Source organism: Ctenocephalides felis, unplaced genomic scaffold (genome assembly GCF_003426905.1).
Source record: "Ctenocephalides felis isolate EL2017-DRISC unplaced genomic scaffold, ASM342690v1 CF-g0.4_SCAFFOLD_01604, whole genome shotgun sequence".
Classification (NCBI taxonomy): domain Eukaryota; kingdom Metazoa; phylum Arthropoda; class Insecta; order Siphonaptera; family Pulicidae; genus Ctenocephalides; species Ctenocephalides felis.
The window spans coordinates 39,275,683-39,295,715 of NW_020537758.1; the positions used below are offsets into that span (position 1 = coordinate 39,275,683).

Genomic DNA, 20,033 nt, shown 5'->3' on the forward strand with positions numbered 1-20,033 from the left:
AAATTTGTCTTGGTAAAACATTGATCGATATGTTTGATTTTTAATTTTCTTTGAAATGTGTACTGGATTCATTTTTTTTTCTCTAATAAAATGAATCTCTAATATTTTAGAACTAACTCACTCTGGCTTACACCTAAACTAATTCTATATGATTTTTACAAATTAATTAAATCTAATTTTAATAACTAACTAGTGGAAACAATATGTCTCCATAAAACACTGATCGATATGTTTTATTTCAAATTTTCTGTAAAATTTTTGTAAAATTAAATTTTTGTGTAAAATCTTACAACTAAACTAAATCTAACTTACATTTATACTGATTCTAAAATATTTTTTTAGCAATTTTTCCTTTGTACTATTGAGAAAATCAATAATGTAAATTTTTATACTAACGCATTTTATTTGATGATAGAATTTAATCATCTGAAATAAAATATTTGTACAAGAAATTATAACGAAAATGTGTCTTTATGAAACACCGGTCTATATGATTGGTTTCAAATTTTCTTTGAGAATTATGAGAATGTGTACGCGATCCAAATTTTTTTCTCCAATAAAATGAAGCTAACCTGGAATTCAGAACTAACTTTTTAATTAACTATTAACTGAACTAATTTTTATTAACTATTTTTACAAATAAATTGAATCTAATATTACTAACTAGTGAAAAAAATCTAAACTTGTAGGGTTCAGCCTTAATTGATATGTCCTTCCATATAATTCTAGATTTAAATTTGATATATTGCTGAATTTAAATATGATACGTATTGATGAATTTGATGTGATTGGATTTGATGATGACATTTAGTCATCTGCAATGAATTAGTTCTATTATAATTCATGACAAAAATTTATTTACCTAAAACACTAATGGATATATTCGATTTCAAATTTTTTGTGAGAATTATTATGTGTTTAAGAAAATGTACTGTATTTCTACTTTTTCCTCTAAATTTATAGATTTATAGACTTCGAAACTAAATCGGTGTAGTGGATTTTCCAAAATATTTACTTCTGAATTTTGGACGAGATCAACAATTTTACATATAGTGAGATGTTAATTTAAATATGCACATATATTTTATAATAGATTCCTTGCTATAAATATGAATCATTTATCTATTTCTCTGGAAACAATTTTCTCAATAATGCCTCTTTGCTATGACGTGAAAAATTGAGATTGTGAAAATGAAATATGCACTGGTATATAATTAGTATGATTACATTCATTGTTATATATGTTATATATTATTAAAGTAATTCTAAAATTGCATAACGCAGCATGGACTGTAACTCCGACAAAGTTTTAAATTATACGTTGTGACATTTGTCTACAACGGCATTTCGTTGTCTTTTGTGGTCACCGGAATATATGCTCTATTTCTTCAAAATAATAGCAATAAATGGTAACACATATGATATAGATTATCGAAGGAAGAACTATAAATAAATAAAATAGAAATAATTGCAAACAGAAATACTATATTAACTGTTTATATCTAATATTTCGTTAAATTGCACACTTTTGCAGTAAACAGTAATTATTTCACGAAATACTGATACAATTCTGGGAAACTCAAAATCATGATCACATGTCTGTTTTTATTTTGTCAAAAAAATTATTTAATTTTGTATATAATACTAATTTCATTACTAGTTAAGAAAATTTACTTTTTGTCATTAATTTATAATAAATTTACTTTATTTTATTAAATAGTAATTTTTACACTTGTTCTAAAATAAACAACAGGTGAAACTGTGGGATTAAAAAAATGACTTCAAAAATACAAAATCTCCTGACCATTATCAGAGATTCTGAAAATTGATTTACCTATATTTAGTTATCATACCCTGGATGATCCTCGAAACGGCTTTGTTATGTCGGAGTATTTATATTAACCAATACGAAACATACATTAAGGCATTCATAAATTTTCTTAGTAATTTATTTTGGCATCTTTGGATTTTCATCTCGCTAAATTTGGAAGAAATGGACACAAGTGAATTTGTAGAATTTTAAAAAAGACTTCAAAAATACAAACATTTTTGACCATTATCAAAGATTTTGAAAATTGATGTATGGTAACATGCCTGGTAAGGTTGTGGCGTAGTTTTATGACAAGGAGATTTGGGTGATCCTCTAGACGGCTTTTGTAATTGTCTGAATGAGTTTGTATGTCACCAATTATTGTCTTTATATCGGCGTCCTTATATATTATTAACTCGGTATATATTTTGGAACCTTCAAAATTTCTTTTAGTTTTTATTTTGGTACCTTGGGAATTTTCATCACTTTTTATTTGGACGCTGATTCCCATAGTAATATGGATTGAATATTGTTTATATACTGCAAATAGCTACAACTTTCCATTTTATAAATGAATTTAAGTTTAAATGTAGTATTAGATGATTTCTTAATAATTCTTTTGAAACCTTGTGTTGGAAAGCTGAGGTTTCTAAATATTATAGAAAAAACTTTTTTTTTTATTTTTTATGTAAATATATTAATTCCTTTACAAATCGTAATTTGTTCGAACTTTGTTATTTCTGTGATCTTTTATAAAGCGCTAATAATTATAAAATTTGTTGGCAAACCTCCGTTCTGTTCCTGAAATTGCTAATAAATTTATCAATATTTCAGAAAATTAATAACCAAAAGATATTTTTGATTTTATCAAGATTAGCTAAATTTAAATTATGTTAATATTTTAATTATCGACTCATACAATGTTGTCAAATTAAGTCTTAAGTAGATGTATCATAATTGATCTTCATAAATCCACAATCAAACCCGCATTATTAATGATAAATAATTTAATTAATTAATTCAAATTTTTTAATTGATACTGAGTTTTGAAGCACGTGTTTTTTTGCACAATTGTACAAATTTTGATTTGATAAATCTTTAAAAATTAATATCCTGTTTTCGAATAGGCATTAATTTGTATATATATATTATTTTCATTCCTATGTAAATATCCAACTAGAGCACGTTGTGTAAATTCTTTTTGCATCATTTTTTTAGATTTTTCTATTTTTCTATCACGAATGAATTTTTTTCTTAATTTTTTTATCGACGTTCGCGAATAGCTTTTGTCATTGAACGTTGTTTTCAGGACGGTGGTGCAATTTTTGGTGAACCTATGATGGAGGACCACTTAAGATCACCTTCGGAAGATTCCGGAGTAGGTTTACAAGCTCATGATAGGCAATCTAGGTGAGATTGGTATCAAAAAGAAAAAAAAAAGACTTTTGATAAAATGATTTACATTTTTCATAATTTATTGCCGTTTTTGACAAAATTATAGAATACTTCAATATAAAATGAACGAACGGAGGAAAGTACCATAAATATGTACCAAAAAGTTAAACTTTCTAAGTACAGTAAACATTTTTGATAATCAATAAAGAATATTGCAATCGTGGTAAATTGTCCAAGCAACTATTTTATAGAAAACACGGAGTTAAAAATAAATTGATCGCAAACTGATTTTTATAATTAAGTTGTTCATGACTAGTAATTATCTTATTTCTAATTATCCTATGATGCGTCATTTTGAGACGTGTTTTTCTAGAAAAATCAATTATATTAGCCTGATAAATTTTATTTTGTTTTTTATCTCGCGACAATTATTTCTATGTCGATTAGTAAAAAAATTCGACTTTTCGCATGTGTCTTCAGAACTCCTCGTCATACTGGATGGAGTCATCAACGTCCAACAACAACGGATCTAATGTTGTCGAACGATGAAGACACCGATACGCAGGTATATTTTGTCAATTAGAAATAAACCCTGCAACTTTCTTCAATCAATTTTCATAAAATTAGATCACACACCTTGTGCTAGTCTCTATCTCCCAACTTTACCGTTTGGAGTTTATTTGAATTAATTTTCAATTTTTCAATGTTTTTATTGGAATGTGTTAGCAAAATTTCTACCTTTCTATGTTTTACAATATCTTTTCACTTCTATTCTGTTGACACCGTTTTTTGATATTGCACCCACCTTAGTATTGTGTTGTTTGTGAACACTATTTACTTTATAAAACGTGTTTAAAGTGTTATATATATATATATATATATATATATATATTTAAATTCTTGATCACAAATGTTTGTAATTACTTCGTTAAACCGATTATCAATCCGTTTACTATAAATGCAAGTTTTCAATTTGTTTTGTGAAATTTTATTGAATTGAATCATCAAAACATTCATACAAGATTCTATCTGTGTCATTAACCGTTTGCAAATTAAAATATTTATTTACTAAATTATTTGAACTTAATAGCACAGTTTCGAAGTTTTTAGATTTCTACGGATTTCATTGAGTTTTATTATGGTATGCTAGGAATACTTAATCTGTTCATTACATTCCAAAATTTAATTAAATATAATCGATTATAAATTACATTTAGCTTTTGTTTGAAGACATGACACATCAATACATTTAATTAAACAACTTGAAGTAATTTATGAAAATAGAGATAATAAAAGCATTTGGCAATATCTTATTGTTGTTCACTGTGGCAGCCATAGATCAATTTTATATAAATATTTTTCTGTCCGTATTTTTATTGTTGGTAATATTTATATGTTTATAGCATATAGGTAGAAATACGTATATTCTAAAAATTTTGGTAGTTACTTGAGACAACTTGAGCTTAATCACATCTGCACTTCAATCAAGTTTAGAAATTTCAGTTCAGAAATTTGATTGAAAACTTCCTTCGAAGATGTTTGACTGTTTTTTATTTCATGCAGTGTAACCACTTATTTATAAAACTTTCGAAAATTAATACCATCATTACCAGATTCCTGGTTCTTATTTAGTAACCCATACAGTATCTTAAGCGTATAAAAATACACCAGAGACAGATTTTGCAAGAGAAAGGCCAAATTGTTTATATTGTTATAAATTATCTCTCTGTCAGGTAAAATTGAGGAAAATAATTTAGGCTGGAAAAACTACTTAATAGTCTTGATTATTGCATTATAGTTATAAAAGTGAAAAAAACAAGTCCGATCCAAATTCCCTACCCCTTCAACAGGGTTGCAACCATGTAAAAGCTCAATGCCATGAAGCTTGCCGCATTCATGGTCAATATATTAAATTAAAAATACGTCCGAACACTATATGAGCTTTCGAAAACCGCACCTAGATTATTATTTTATTTAAACAAAAAGCAAGGTACGACAGAGTTCAGTAATATAAATAGTTTTTTGCAAATTATGTTTAATTAAATAACCAAGAATAAAAACAGTGCTATCAATATTTAGGTCGTGTTAGCTTTGAAAGTATATTAGGAAATGAGATAAATATGATCAAATACACGCATGTCTTGATTTCTTTTATTTCCACGCATGTGACGATTTATTCCAATTATTGCACCTACTTTTAAAGTTGGGATTTTGGATAATTTTTTTGCAAGAGTGGATGTAATAATATTAGTCTTTTATAAAAAGGGAAGAAAAGACATAACTTACATTTATCTGTTTATTTCAACCTATATATTCTAGTTGGTTTTGCTATTCTGTTGTGTATTATTCACTGTGATTTTCTCCTTTGTATATTATATAGTGTGATCTATTCGATGTAACATTAGCAAATGCCTAATTTTATTTCAGAACTATATGCAAGATGACGAGTTGGCAGGTGGTCGTGGTTCTAGAAGGCATTCCAGCCCTGGAGAGTCCAGGGAGGGATCGCAAATGGCGCTGCACAGGCCTGATTATGAGGATTCGGTTCGTACTTTTAAATTTGTATTAATAGATATATATATATATATATATATATAAGAAATAATATAATTTTTTATTGAAATTCTATTCAAACAAACAAAATGACCAGTAATGAGAAAAAAAGTACTGTGAAACTATTACAAAAACTTTCGAAATAAAATTTTCAAACAATTATAATAAATACAATAAATAAAACAAATACTAAAAAATTACTGTTAAAACTAATTTTCCTTTTTTTTAATTTGACATCTAACATTTAAGTATTTAACTTACCTAGATCGAAATAGCTAAAATCGTGTCTTTTCTCTTCTTATAAGTCCCACGTTGGAAAACACTGCTCTAAATTGAAGCAAACTAAAATTTGCAAGCAGCTTCATCATTCTCAATGAATAAATTTATCACTTAGCGTTATTTATATTACACATTCATAAAATAAGAGAAATTATGTGAAACCGACAATGACCTTTGTGGTAACAGTAATGTGTGTGAGAATTTGATTATTCATTCTGTTTTCATTTGCATTCAATGAAGTAATAAAATGAATATTAATATTGTAACTGCTTAATTAATTAAAACTGAATTGAATTATGAGAAATACGATTAACCGTTAATCCATAGATTATCTGAAACTCAAACACCATAAGAACTAATTTTGGGTTTTTATGCATATTGTTGATTCAAACGTTTAGCCTAGTTAATACCTTTTCTTTAGTTGGATATCGCTACTATAAATTATTTCGAAAATATACGTATTTTTATTAAATTTCCGAATAAATAAAAATATATAAAAAAATAAACTTGGTGCGTATATAATACTATTCCATGAAATTTCATTGCACGCAATCTTTTATACTATTGTAGGTTTGAATTGTTTCATATATAAAATTGAATTTGCCGAAGCATAACCTCAGTCAAATTACGAGTCATATTAAAAACCAATGGAACAATGAGGTCTATACAACTATAATAAATGCACAATACCAATCTCTATACAATTTTTAAGTTCACATAAGTTTAAGTATTATTTTAGTGCCTTTTTCTTTGGTCAATGGAGTAATTGCATTTAGAATCTGCGCAGTTCCTGTTCATTTCATGCATTTTTAATATCGAGATTTATTTCAATCATCGTCTAAAAATATCTAGATTTCAGTATGTACGTTCATTGAGCAAATTTTATTTTCTTGTTCTAATTATTTTTCTTATTACTATTGAATATTGCAATTATTAATAGTTACTCATTTATATAATGATATTGCAAAATCATGTAGTGCAATTGGTGTCATATCTCATCGAGTGCCACTGACATTGGAATATATATATATATATATATATATATATATATATATATATATGAAAATGGAATAATTTACAAAAATACAATACAATTGCAAAAAGCGTCGTCATTATTTAATATTGAAAATATTTTGGAAAATAAGAACTTTTACCTGTCAGAAATTTCAACTCACTTATGCGCCTAGACAATATTAGAATGCATTATCATGATTATGAGTGAGAAAATTGTTATAGGACAATAGTACTGCCAAAAACATCTGAGATGTGCCCGAAATTAAAATAAATATAAGATACAGTATATTTTTGGCAGATGATTATATAATTCAGTTTGACATATCAATTTTTTAAACTTATGGATGTCGTATTTCTTAACTTACGTTTCTAAATTATTTCACAATACAAATAAATTTACTGTTTCAAAAAATTACTAAGAAGTTTCATTGTGTCAAAAATTTATTTGTTTGACATTGGATATAGAATATTAGGTAGTTGATCGGAGATTGTATAGTACACATATGAACAGGATTTCACATCAAGATCCTTTTTAATATAATATCATATTAATTGTAAAACTGAGAAGTTCTCATTGGAGCTCTTCTTAGGCATCGCACCTAAATATTGTCATTTTAGCTCATAGGAATCTTCATGTATTTCTAAATAAAACTGAGTTTAAAAAAAATCCTTTTTGAACAATTTTTTTATTAATATAACAATAATTTTTATAAATAACGGTGACATATAAGTACATATGTTTCAACACGTATACATGATACATGAAAACGTCCTAAATTAGTATAATGCCTTAAATGGATATCGACCTATAAAACAACCGCGAACCATTAGCATCTATTTAAGCAAATTATTTTAAGTGCTCTTTAATTAATTTAATTAATAAATTCGGTATGCTTGTAACTGTGAATTAAGCGAGATTTATAACTAATATCATGAATCAATTTAATTACTCGTATATCCATCTATCTGTTCGTTTGCTCGTATCAGTTATGCAACTGAACTTTAATTGAATTCTAACAGAAAGCAATTATTTTCTTGTTTCTCTCAAAGTTCTAGGAATACGGTAAACTTGAATCAAGATTGTATCTAGCATACCTGATAGATTCCTAAATATAAATGTAGGATCGACGTATTGATACATTTCCATGGGTTCTGTGTTCTGTATCTATACTATAATATCGGTTCTGGTATTGTAGCCGTTAACTTTTTATATAGTATCTGAAATCGCAAAAATCTTGAAATCATTGCTTTACAAATTGCTTTTCAAAACTTTCTAATAAGTTTATTTATATCAGACAAAAATAATAAATCTTATTCACTCATATTTTTCCAGATTTTTTTTTATAAACTTACTTTAACTCAACATAACTAAATTATAACAATATTAATTTGAAGTTGACAGAATTGATTTATTTTTAAGCTCATTCGTTAGTACCAAACTAACTATAAGTGAACCAAATTTATACTAATATAAGTGAACGTCTAGCATTATAAAACTTATATGGTGATTTTTGAATAAAATTTACTGATAAAAATATAGGTCTAAATATGATTTGAAATAGAAGTAGCCTTTTCGAGCATTGCTGCCACAAATTCAAAAAGTGGTGGCAATAAATTATTACGTTCGGAAAATATACCTTAATCATGATAGTTTATAGAATTTAAAATACTTGGTTATTTTTGATTGTTGTACAAAATATGTATATCGAAAAAATATTTTCTTTTTACTTTTCGAAAGAGAAGTTTATATAGTTGTCATTATTTCAAGTGAGAACTGATATCACTACCAATTGATATCAACATATCCGCAACGCAGACTACAACCGAAAATTTCCCATTAGGAAGTCAAGCTTGCAACTTGGATTATATAATTGGAGATCTTTTTTGAATACTTTGTATACAGTATTTTAACTTCTTGTAGGGAAAGTTATAGTAATTGCAAAAAATCAAAAATGAATTTTTTTATATATCTTTGCGTTTCAAAAATTTCTGAACATTTTGGTATAACTTAGAAAAAATTGATGCATGTTTGTGTGCGTGCGTGTATGTATTACTAATTTTCTGTTTTCTAGACGTTTCAAATCATTCACAATCGTACCAAAATTTAGCCATTCGTCGACGTTTCCTCAAAAAAAAAACAGCTAAACCGATTTCAAAAATTTAAAAGCCAGTCTATTTATTTCACTTTGATTATTTTTGCACGACAATCTGCTAAACTGTTTCTTTATAATAGTTATATAACACTGTTATATAACAAAAGTTATAGCTATAATAACACCGTTGGAAAGATCGGGGTAACGTGCTGATCAGTTTTGGGTTTCTTTGTGATTTTTTTTTTAATTACAATTTGTCAATTAGGACATTCAGTAATTGCTGTGACTTTCATTATATGGATTTTTGAATGGATGGCAACCCAGCAGTTGTCCAATTCAATTATGACTAATTAACTACATTCGAAGTATTTTTTGACATTTTTATTATATATAATATTATATACATATATTTATACGTATATTTTATTTATTTATTTAAAAGAAGAGTATATGATTATATATATGCAACTATACCCATGAGAGGCGATTTTCACTTGAGGCTATATTTCAGTTGTGATTAATTGTTGAATTTTTTTTTGACGATTTTGATGAAACCTCTTAAAATAAAGCTTATGATCAACATGTTAAAACATTAAATATCAACAAGATATCCTAAAAATTATAAATGATTTAATTCATTCTATATTATAGTATAAGATAATTTATATGAAAATATATTGTCATGCTACTAGTTTCACAGACAATATTACATTATCGTTAGTCTAATCTATAATATGCAAAAATTTTGCAATTCTCAAAGTTACATTGCATAAACTTTCGCCCTTGTTACGGTGTGCACTTACAATAATGAAATGCTCTAGTGAGCAAATGATTCATTTTGTGTATTACTAATCTGTACTATTTCAAGATTTTGTAATATGCATACGAAATCTTCAATATTCACAATATTTGCTATTTTAACAAAATATTATTTTTTCTATTTCATTGTTATATTATAAATAACCAATATTTGATGATGCTGATGATCCTTACTGGATAGGCGCAGATATTAAAAAAAAAACAACCTTATTTTATATTTATCATAAATACTTATTTATCGCAAATCGATAATCATATGCGATTTTCTATTTCCTGATTCATCAATCATTTTCATTTTTTCTTCAATGACATTATGCATCAGGTTCGATGACATTATTTGACTTCATTTGCACAGAGTTCAGTACACTTTTTTATTGTATCATATTTTGCAATATGTACATTTTCGTTTCTATCATTAATAAAAATCATAAAATATTTCGAAGGTATACAAATGATATTGAAAATGAAAAAACTGCAATGTACAGTTTTTTTTAAATAAAATATTTTTTGTCAAAACTGAAAAAATAGATTGAATTTAGAAAAAATGTTAGAAAAAACAAAAATGAAAAAAGAATCCAAATTCTAAATTTGTCAACGAGATTTCAGGATTAAAAAATAATATTTGTTTATAGGACATAATAACTTTAGTTTTATTAATATTTTGACACAAGTTTCTTATAATTATTATTTATCATTTTTAATTGTTTTTATTATTAATATTATTATTTTTATTATTATTTACTCATTTATTTAATTCTATTTTTTTCTTTAATTTATTCTACTCTTTTTTTTCTTGATTTTGATTTTCAATACCCTCACTTTTAACTTATACGAGTAGATTATATTGTAATCTGACTGTTAAAACTAGCAAAAATAAAAATAAAATATTTTGAAGATATTTGTCCTCAAATATATTTAATTATTTAATGCATGCAAGGTATTGTTCCTTAAAATTTTAAAAACTTGCTTTTTTACTTTAAACTCATGGCTATTTATATCAAAGCATAAAAATTTATATCATACGTATCAAAACTAGCAAAATTTTCATAAAGTTTAGAAACGTTTGATAATTCTAAAAAACTCTATTTTTAAAGCTTTAAATATGCCAAAATATTAAAAAAAACATTTTAAATTAAAATTTTAAATTTGTGATCATTTGCCAAGTTTCCAATTTTATTGCTTTTCTAGTATTATTTTATTATTCAGAAATTTTATTTATATCATTTATTAATTTTATTTTTATTATTATTTGCTTTTATTTTATATTAAATCATCATACTACGGATATTATTTTTATGTAAATTCTATCCTTTGCTCTCTTATTTATTTAAATTTATGTTACTATTTATCAATATTACTAGATGTTAACTATTTAACAGTTGTAATAAACAATGTAATTAAAAAAAAAGTTTCCAATTTGCTTAATTTTTTATAACACACTAGGTATTTATAGACTTCAATTTTCATTTTTTAAGACCTTTATCTTTTTATTTCTTTATTCCATGTCCATACACCACTGTCTGAGTTGGAAATCATTAATAATTTTGTTGTAAAATCCAGTTATAAAGGATCAATTTTTGTTTTATGTCGTTGAACTTTTAATGAACGCCAAAACCAGTTTTATTTATTACCGGAGGTGCATCGATGCCTGAAGTGGATCGGCTCTAAATTTAATTAGTGTCCATTAATTGGATAAAATTTATATGAATGAGTTACATTGACTCTTCAGAATTGGATGTTGTACATAGTAGCAGTACTTGATTAGGATTATGTGTGCGATAATTAATGAAATTAACTGTTTTTAGTAATTGTATCATTACTATTATAAGTAATATTAAATGTTTTTCAAATAGATTATTAATAAATTATAAATACTGTAATATTGTCTAATATTTATAAGAATTATATAAACTGAATTACAATGTTAAAATTATTTATTTAAAGTATATAAGTGAGCTTTAGAACTTTAGCTAAAATTAAAATAACTCTGAATTATTTTCGATATACAAAAAAACACAAACAGAAAGTTTTTTGAATCATTCAAATTAAAAAATTGCCATTTTTTGTACATTTAGTTATGTATCTTCTAAATGGCTCGACCTGCCTTTGCCAAAAACTAATCACCACAATCTCCCAATCATTACAAATTGAATGTTTTTTGTATCATTCAAATCGGATACTCCGTCCTCTCAAAAACTCGATTTCTATTTCCTGCACTCTTTGCTCCGTATTTCCTTAACGGCTGGACCTGCATTTGCCAAAAACTAACCAGCACATCTCCCTATCAATAGGAATCGAATGTTTTTTAAACCATTCAAATCGGTTAAATCGTACGCCCGAAATCGTGGACGAAAATTTGTATCCATACATTTATACACACACACACACTCACATCATTTTTTTCTGAGGTATGTCCAAATATTCAGAAACCTTCAAAACGTGAAGAAATGTAAAAATTTTCAATTTTGATTTTTGGACGATTACAATAACTAAGTGCAGAAAAACTCTATGCCCCGTATTTCCGTATTGGCTGGACCCGCCTTTGCCAAAAACTAATCAGCACATCTCCTTATCAATAGGAAATAATTTTTTCAAACGATTCAAATCGGTTGATCCGTGCGCCCAAAACGTGGACAAAAAATGCGGACACACACGCAAACATTAATTTTTTATGAGGTATGCCAAAACGTTCAGAAACATTGTGAAGATATGCAAAAATTTTCAATTTCGATTTTTTGACAATTATGATAACTTACCCTACGAAAAGTTAATAATATTATTTAAAATAATGTATATTAAGCACTAAATATGAAGTCATTCAATGTTTGATTATCATCATCTAAACAAAAAAATCACTTTGGTAACAAATTTAATTGTTTTAACTATAATATGCACTATTAAATACACGTATTTAATCTTAACTGCGTTAATATTTATTATCTGTTAATATATATTAGCTATTTTTGATACATCTTATACGTTTGGGATGGTAAGCTATCAGTTTAATTAACTTTATAGTAATTCATTGTATATTATTTTTATATTGATTATATTATCTTGTTGGCATGATACAAATTTATCGTAAGCTACAATGTGGTCCGCTTAATCAATCTGATTATAAATTAATGTCGCAAATTAATTAACATACGAATAAAATAAAACAAAAATTTAATTGCGATCCAGTTCCACTGAGAATACATCTTCTTGTGATTTTATAAATGTTGATTCGTCTCTATGCCATGTCGTCAGAATATCAATTGCATGTATTTGGTATAATTTCTAATATTTCATAATATACCATTTTTTTAAATTTGGTTAGATTTGCCTTTAATAGTATTCTATCACATCTGCGAAATTTGATAAATAGTTCACACATAACGAGCACATAATCGTCTATGCAAATTGAGCTCTGAGCAAAGTTGAAGTAATGAAGATGCTCATTAATCTTCCTGTGTTAATTTAGCTAATGATCAATGATGTATTAAGCACATGAAAAATTATATCTCATTTCATCCTAGTAAAGAGAGATAATTTCTGTAAAGTACGGTTTAAACTCACATAGGATTTCATAAGCTATTACTTGAAAGATGAGTTAAAAACTAGTTATAGATGGATCTACATGTTTCTTCAAAGTTTTATTTTGATACTGTATTAGATGATCAATATCAGAGTTATTGTTTGATTGTTAAATGCAGTTTAACTGGATTGGTTAGTTTTACTGGTTAATTTTCATTTTGGATATGTTAGATTATACCTAAGACTATAATTAGAAAGATGCGGAATTATCGTATATTAATAACCAGTAGAATTTTAAGAAGATGCAAATTATGGAATTATTTTGAAGAAAAATAATTCTGTTTACAAAGTCTTCAAAAAAATATACAATTTTATAATTCAGGTTGCAAGCTTTAATTCTCAATAAGAAATCTTGGTTTTAGCCTGCGTCTCGATATCAAATACTAGTAAGGTGACCTGGTTTGGCAGTCCCAGATTTTCACCTTGTGTTCCTTTCTCAAAATAATTATGGAGAAAATTGGATAGAATTGTATACAAGGCTCAAAAACATAAAACCATAGAAATAAAACATAGATAAGAGAGTATTACATATAATTAAATAATAAAGTTCGTAATTGCGATTAGAAAAAAAGATTCATATAAAAAACTGATATATTAGTGTATCCTTAAGAAGCATTTGATATTTTGAAGCCAACACCCCTAACACCCACAAATTCCCGGTTTTGACTTGAAAAATATGGTCACCTTAATAGTAGTGATATTATTTTTCATTTGAAACTATAGACAACGTTTACCAAAGAACGACCTTTGGGTTGCGTTTCAATAGGTTCACAAATGAAAATTAGCACTGTTTAGAGCAGTTTGTAGAGCAGCACCCTGTTCTAAAACAACAGAATAAAAATTTATCTTGATTTAAATAATACGTAAACGAGATTGAAAAAAATGGAATTGAAAGCTCTACATTTTTAACGTGCAAAAACTATGATCCATATAATTCCATATAATGTGACAAACAAAGCAATAAATTTCATGAGATAAATACGAATTTCTTAAGAAATTTATTCGTTTGAAATTCCTAGAAAAAGAATTTATCGGTTTTCACTATATTCTTGGCTTCCAAACAATAGTAAATTTAACACTAATACTGTATCTCTATCACTTTTGTGATTTATAGAGCACGAAACATCAAATTCAAACTTGACATTTCTGTAATAGTCTTCCATAATACGTCATTGACCTCGATAACTGACTTATACCTAATATGGTGTTAAATTTTATATAGGTGTGTTTATAGGTTTTATTACATATGACCTCGTTACAGAATTACTTTTTTATGGGCCAAAAATGTGATTGGTTTGATATCCGGATTCAAACTCAAAGAATCGATCACTATAAATACCGTATAATTACTGAGAAATTAGTAGAAATTTATGATCGTCATGAGCAGCTTGATATCAAACAGTAGTGCTACCTAATTTTATTTGAAAATATAGATGAAAAATTAGTTTCAAAGTAAAAATATTCCTTTGTCATCGTTTGTGCATTAATATTTGAGAAGGATATAAGCAGATTAGATAAATTCTAATAATGAAAAATGAAATATTTCTAGTTTGTTTATAGACTACCTTCTAAAAAGCCAGAAGAAGTTTAAGCAGAAATAATTTTTCTAGTATTTTTTATATTTAAACAAATTTATATCTCTTTACTACCTTAACTCGTTCATTATCTATTTCGCTCTATATAAGTTAGCAATATTTAATCTATATTTCATAATCAATTTACTTACACCATAAACATATAAACTAATCAATTCTTAGAGCTATAAAAATAAAAATCATATTTTCACTTTTTAATGTATAAATTTTATTAGAATTTAATTACAATTTACTGTTGTAATCATACATATGGTGTTATATAATTTAATGTTAGTTCTTACAATAGTCGAAGATTATATCTAGATATTTTTATGTACAGATAATACTATTATGGATATACTGGTGTTATAATACACCTATTGAGTAATCTTAGGAGCGAGTGTACTTGAAACTCAAATTATTACAGATTTAAAGTAATTTTTTTATGTGTTTTAAAATTGATCTTTTCAAATTTGGTTTGGCTGTTACATTTCACTTACATTCCTGTTTTATGAAATTTAGATAATCGTAAACATTTTAAACGTAATCCATTTTGGTATATGTATATAGGAAATACATCCACCTTGGAAATGATTGTGGGATAAACTTTTATTTTATGAGCTAATAATATATTTCTTATAACTAAATACTCTCATCCATCATTCATGCAATCAGACACCAATATCAAAGATTCTCTTTCACATTTTCAAAGTTTCTCCTCCAAAGATCTTCTCAGGTCTTCCATATCTTGGCCTACTCGTGAGCTCAGTTGTGCCACGGCACCTTCATGGTAGTCCTTTGGAGGTTCTTGAGGTCGCCTTCCTGATTGCAACCTCATTTTGCCAGAAACCAAGGCACTTTTTCCACAGCCAATTTTTGGTCTTGGTATTCTGACACGTTCGACATCCAAAAGCCAAGATTCCATTGTTGTGGGAAGATTTTTTACATATATCTGAAATAATAGATTTAAGAATTAGATTTTTTTTTGAAGATTAAAACTTTTATTTTTATTCTATATGTGGAAATCCAGTGAGCCTTGGCATCGGATTTTATTGGAACGAAATTGTCATGACATTTCTATAGTTCAATCAATAAATTTTAATATATATTTTTATACAGGTGGAAATCATCTTTTATAAATTTATCCATTTCCATATTGGTAACCCCCATGTGATCAAATAAATACAACGTGTTTCCGTTCATCCACGAACTGGTTTGAAGTTAACACTGAGCAAGGAGTATATGGGAATCAAGTGAGCCTTGGCATCGGATTTTAATAGAAACAAATTGCCATGGCTTCTCTATAGTTTTTTAATCAAGAAATTTTAATATATTTTTATATAGATGAAAATTTTCTTTTATAAATTTACCCATTTCCATATATCTGACATAATTTCTATAAAAGGCTATCCAGTGATTGGCGTTTCTATTTGTGAGATTTGATGAGATTATTAATAGGTATTTTCAATATTTCAGCAATGACCTAAAGGATAAATTTAATTAGGAAACATATTTGAGTCTAGTTTAAGAAGAGTAAATGGATACTTAAACCTGTAGTATAGGGATATACTATATATTATTTTCATTTTTATATAAATCATCTATCAATTTATTTCTTCATGGCACAGACAAAATAGTATATTGGCAAACTATATAATTAAAATGTCTACAAATTGATCTTGTAGTATGATAATGCATATAAATAATTGTAAAATTATAAAAATTTCATAAGCATAACATTTAGGAATAATTTGACTGGCATATATTCAGTTAATTGTGATGAAACAACGTATTTATTTAATATTTAGAAAACGATATCTATTATATCTTTTTATATAATACATGTGTATGTTTGTTATTCACAGACGCGTTGATTAAGAATACATTAAACTTTCTCTTTTCTCGCACGAACAATATCTTACAGTTAACAAAAAATAATCCTAAGAACTTTTTATTTGTTGCCCAAACATTTTTACGGCGGAAGTTAAAAACATGAACATTACGTTTTGAAAAGAAACCAGCAATGATGGGAACTTGAATTTTCACTATGATCTTGAATGTGATTTTTTATAAAAGTCACAAAGGCATAGATACAAAGTACCCTAGTTACTAAAATCATCAAAGTCAAAATTATATTCTATAGTAGGTACGATATGGATAGATATTGACACAAAGTACCACAGTTTATCGACTGAATTACTAATGAAGTCTATTACGCCAAACATGTTCGTCATTCGCTCTCGATGAAATCATTTCTATACGGGTCGATTGTGATTAGTCGTCGTGTCGAGTGAATAGAGATCTTTCGTTGTATCGGCGTATGTTTTATGCGTTACCGTGGAGCATTATTCGGAATGTCATTAATTTTTAGGGTAACATCGTAGTACAAATCTTGATTCATCAAAAAGTGCCTGAATCAGAAGAATATTTTACGCTGCCTCCCCTAAATTATTATAATGAGAATAATAAAACAAATAAAACATTTGTGCTGTACGATACGTAAGTTTATTGAAATACATAATTTCCATATTATTTGTAGTTTCTATAATCTTTAAAGTTATTGAAATTAAAAATATTTTTATCGACAAGACACATATATAACTGTAAGCCCCCAGCTCTCTTGTTCCATATTATTTCATAAAAACATGTTTATTGTTTAATGAATAACTCTTGCACTGAATAATCTACGTCAATCAGTTTTTATGTGTTTAAATAACATAATTATCACTTATTATACAGCGTTCAAGAACTAATATATTCTATTTAATTCATAACAAGTCATATTTAGCAGCCAAATCAATTTGAACCAGGAAGTGGATTTTTAGATCATTTTACATGAGTCATGTCCAGTCTTTTGTTAAATTTTAGAGCGTTCTCTTATGATCTGCAAAACATTTAAAGACCTTGAATTTGCGAATTATTAAAGGCAGACCTTGATTATTATTCTTGGCAGATCAATATGTTATATATTCAGTAATTATTCGATTATGTAATTATTTTTTTTTGTAACAAGACGGTAATTGAAATAAAATAGTTTGTATTAAAATCCCTGCGGTACTCGGTCTTTATTCATACAACCACTTTTTATTCATCAATGTCTAATTTAATTTTATTTCATATGTGTTTAATCTCGTGAGGCTTTTAGGGGCAGAGAGGGTTTGACAAAAAATCTCGAAATTTTACGTGAGGGAACGAATTCAGCTGAATTTTAAATAAAATCCAAACATTTTCAAAAAAAATAAAAAATTTTACGATTATTTTCATAACTAAAAACACAGGAGAAGGGTGTAATTTTCAGTAAAACCACATATAACCAAGGGAAAGGGGGGGGGGGGTTCCAAAATCCTTAAAAAATCGATCATGTGACTAAAGGACGCCTCCTTATTCAAATTTTTATTTTATTAAATTCATAAGCGCAATTAAAAATAATGAGATATATCATTATTTCTTATTGTTAGTTAAATCCCATAAACTGCTTTAATGTATCATTTTTAACAAATACTAGTTCTTTTATTAAAATGATTTTGGAGTCTTTACTACTATAATAATTATTGCTCCATTTTCTACTATTAATTTGGCGTTTCACTTGCAGCAAATTTTCTCTAAAACCTTCAGGAAACCTATTTCTTGTCGTTTTCGAATGTTGTTTCTAACGAAAGCAAAACATTTTCCTCAGGAAATTGCGTCGTAGAAAATTATGCGATTCTATTCTGTATATGTTATGCTATTATTAACATAAATTACACCTGCTTGGTGTGATGATAATTTGCATGCTCTGTTTTTGTAACGGAAAAAGAGTTTTTGTAACAAATTATATCTAATACAAGAACCAATCTAGTTCAGTAGAACATCCGTTATGATTAGTGTACTACTCTTGTACTATGTCATATTTTGCTGGTGATTACTATGGTTTGAAATTTGCGAATTTTGTAGGTTCTAGATATTTAAAGATTAATTCTCTAATGTAACTAGGAATATTACATATTATTTATCCAGTGGCATCTAACCTTTTTGTACCGCCCTCCTCCCTGTTTCCCAAAAAGCTTAAGCTTTGTCACAATCTGATTTCATACTACTGCAACCGATATATAAAATAATTTATTTATCGAGCTTGTAGAACTTCGTTTAAAAAACAGTATGATAAATTTACCTTTCAATAAAAATCATATATTTAATTATAGTAAGTAAAATTTTCATTACTGCTGCTTAAAGGAGTTTAATTGGAAAGTAATTTCAACAAATCATCCGTTATAAATCAGAGTTTTAAACACTATATATTTGATTTTATTTTTGTATTGGGTTAATATATCTACATTGATATATCCAAACCTCATTTATTGTAATATGAGTTATTATTAAAATGCATATATTTATATTTCTCATATATTACTGCGGTTATTTACCTCGAACCTACACACGTGATATACATTATGAGCGGTCAATATCATATAAATTCTCTACATTGTTATTTTATTGGCTATAATTTTCATAATTAACATCTATTAGAACTATGCATAGACTAAATAAAATCTGTTTACTGTTATTTTAAAGTTGAAACGCATGAAAGATCACATATGGATCTCTTCTATTTACATATCCCACGGACCAAAACGTTGGACGAAATGCATTATATTGCATATAATGCATTTTTATGAGTTGGTAAAATTACTATATGCCTTCTAATTGTATCAAAATGAAAATAATGCAATGCGTTTTAGGGTTTTTTTAAAGTATGATGATCTAAGCTGTCTATTTATTCATACCTCTGTCCAAGAGTTTAATCTCTGTCCACCAGTTTTATATTGAAAATTAGTTTTTTAAGAAAAAATTTTATTGGTATTCCTATAATGAGTTCAGATATCATAAGTATTTAACAAATTCTAATTCTAATAAAATTATATCAAATACTGATAGGCCAAA

At 26.8% G+C, this 20,033-nt stretch overlaps 1 protein-coding gene across 1 annotated transcript; it reads right to left on the reverse strand.

Annotated features, from left to right (window-relative positions):
• Positions 1-15,704: 15,704 nt before the first annotated feature.
• LOC113373253 lies at positions 15,705-16,038 on the reverse strand. The gene has a single exon (XM_026613553.1). The coding sequence runs from the start codon at positions 16,036-16,038 to the stop codon at positions 15,820-15,822; it is 219 nt and encodes a 72-aa protein (XP_026469338.1). The 3' UTR covers positions 15,705-15,819.
• Positions 16,039-20,033: the final 3,995 nt, after the last annotated feature.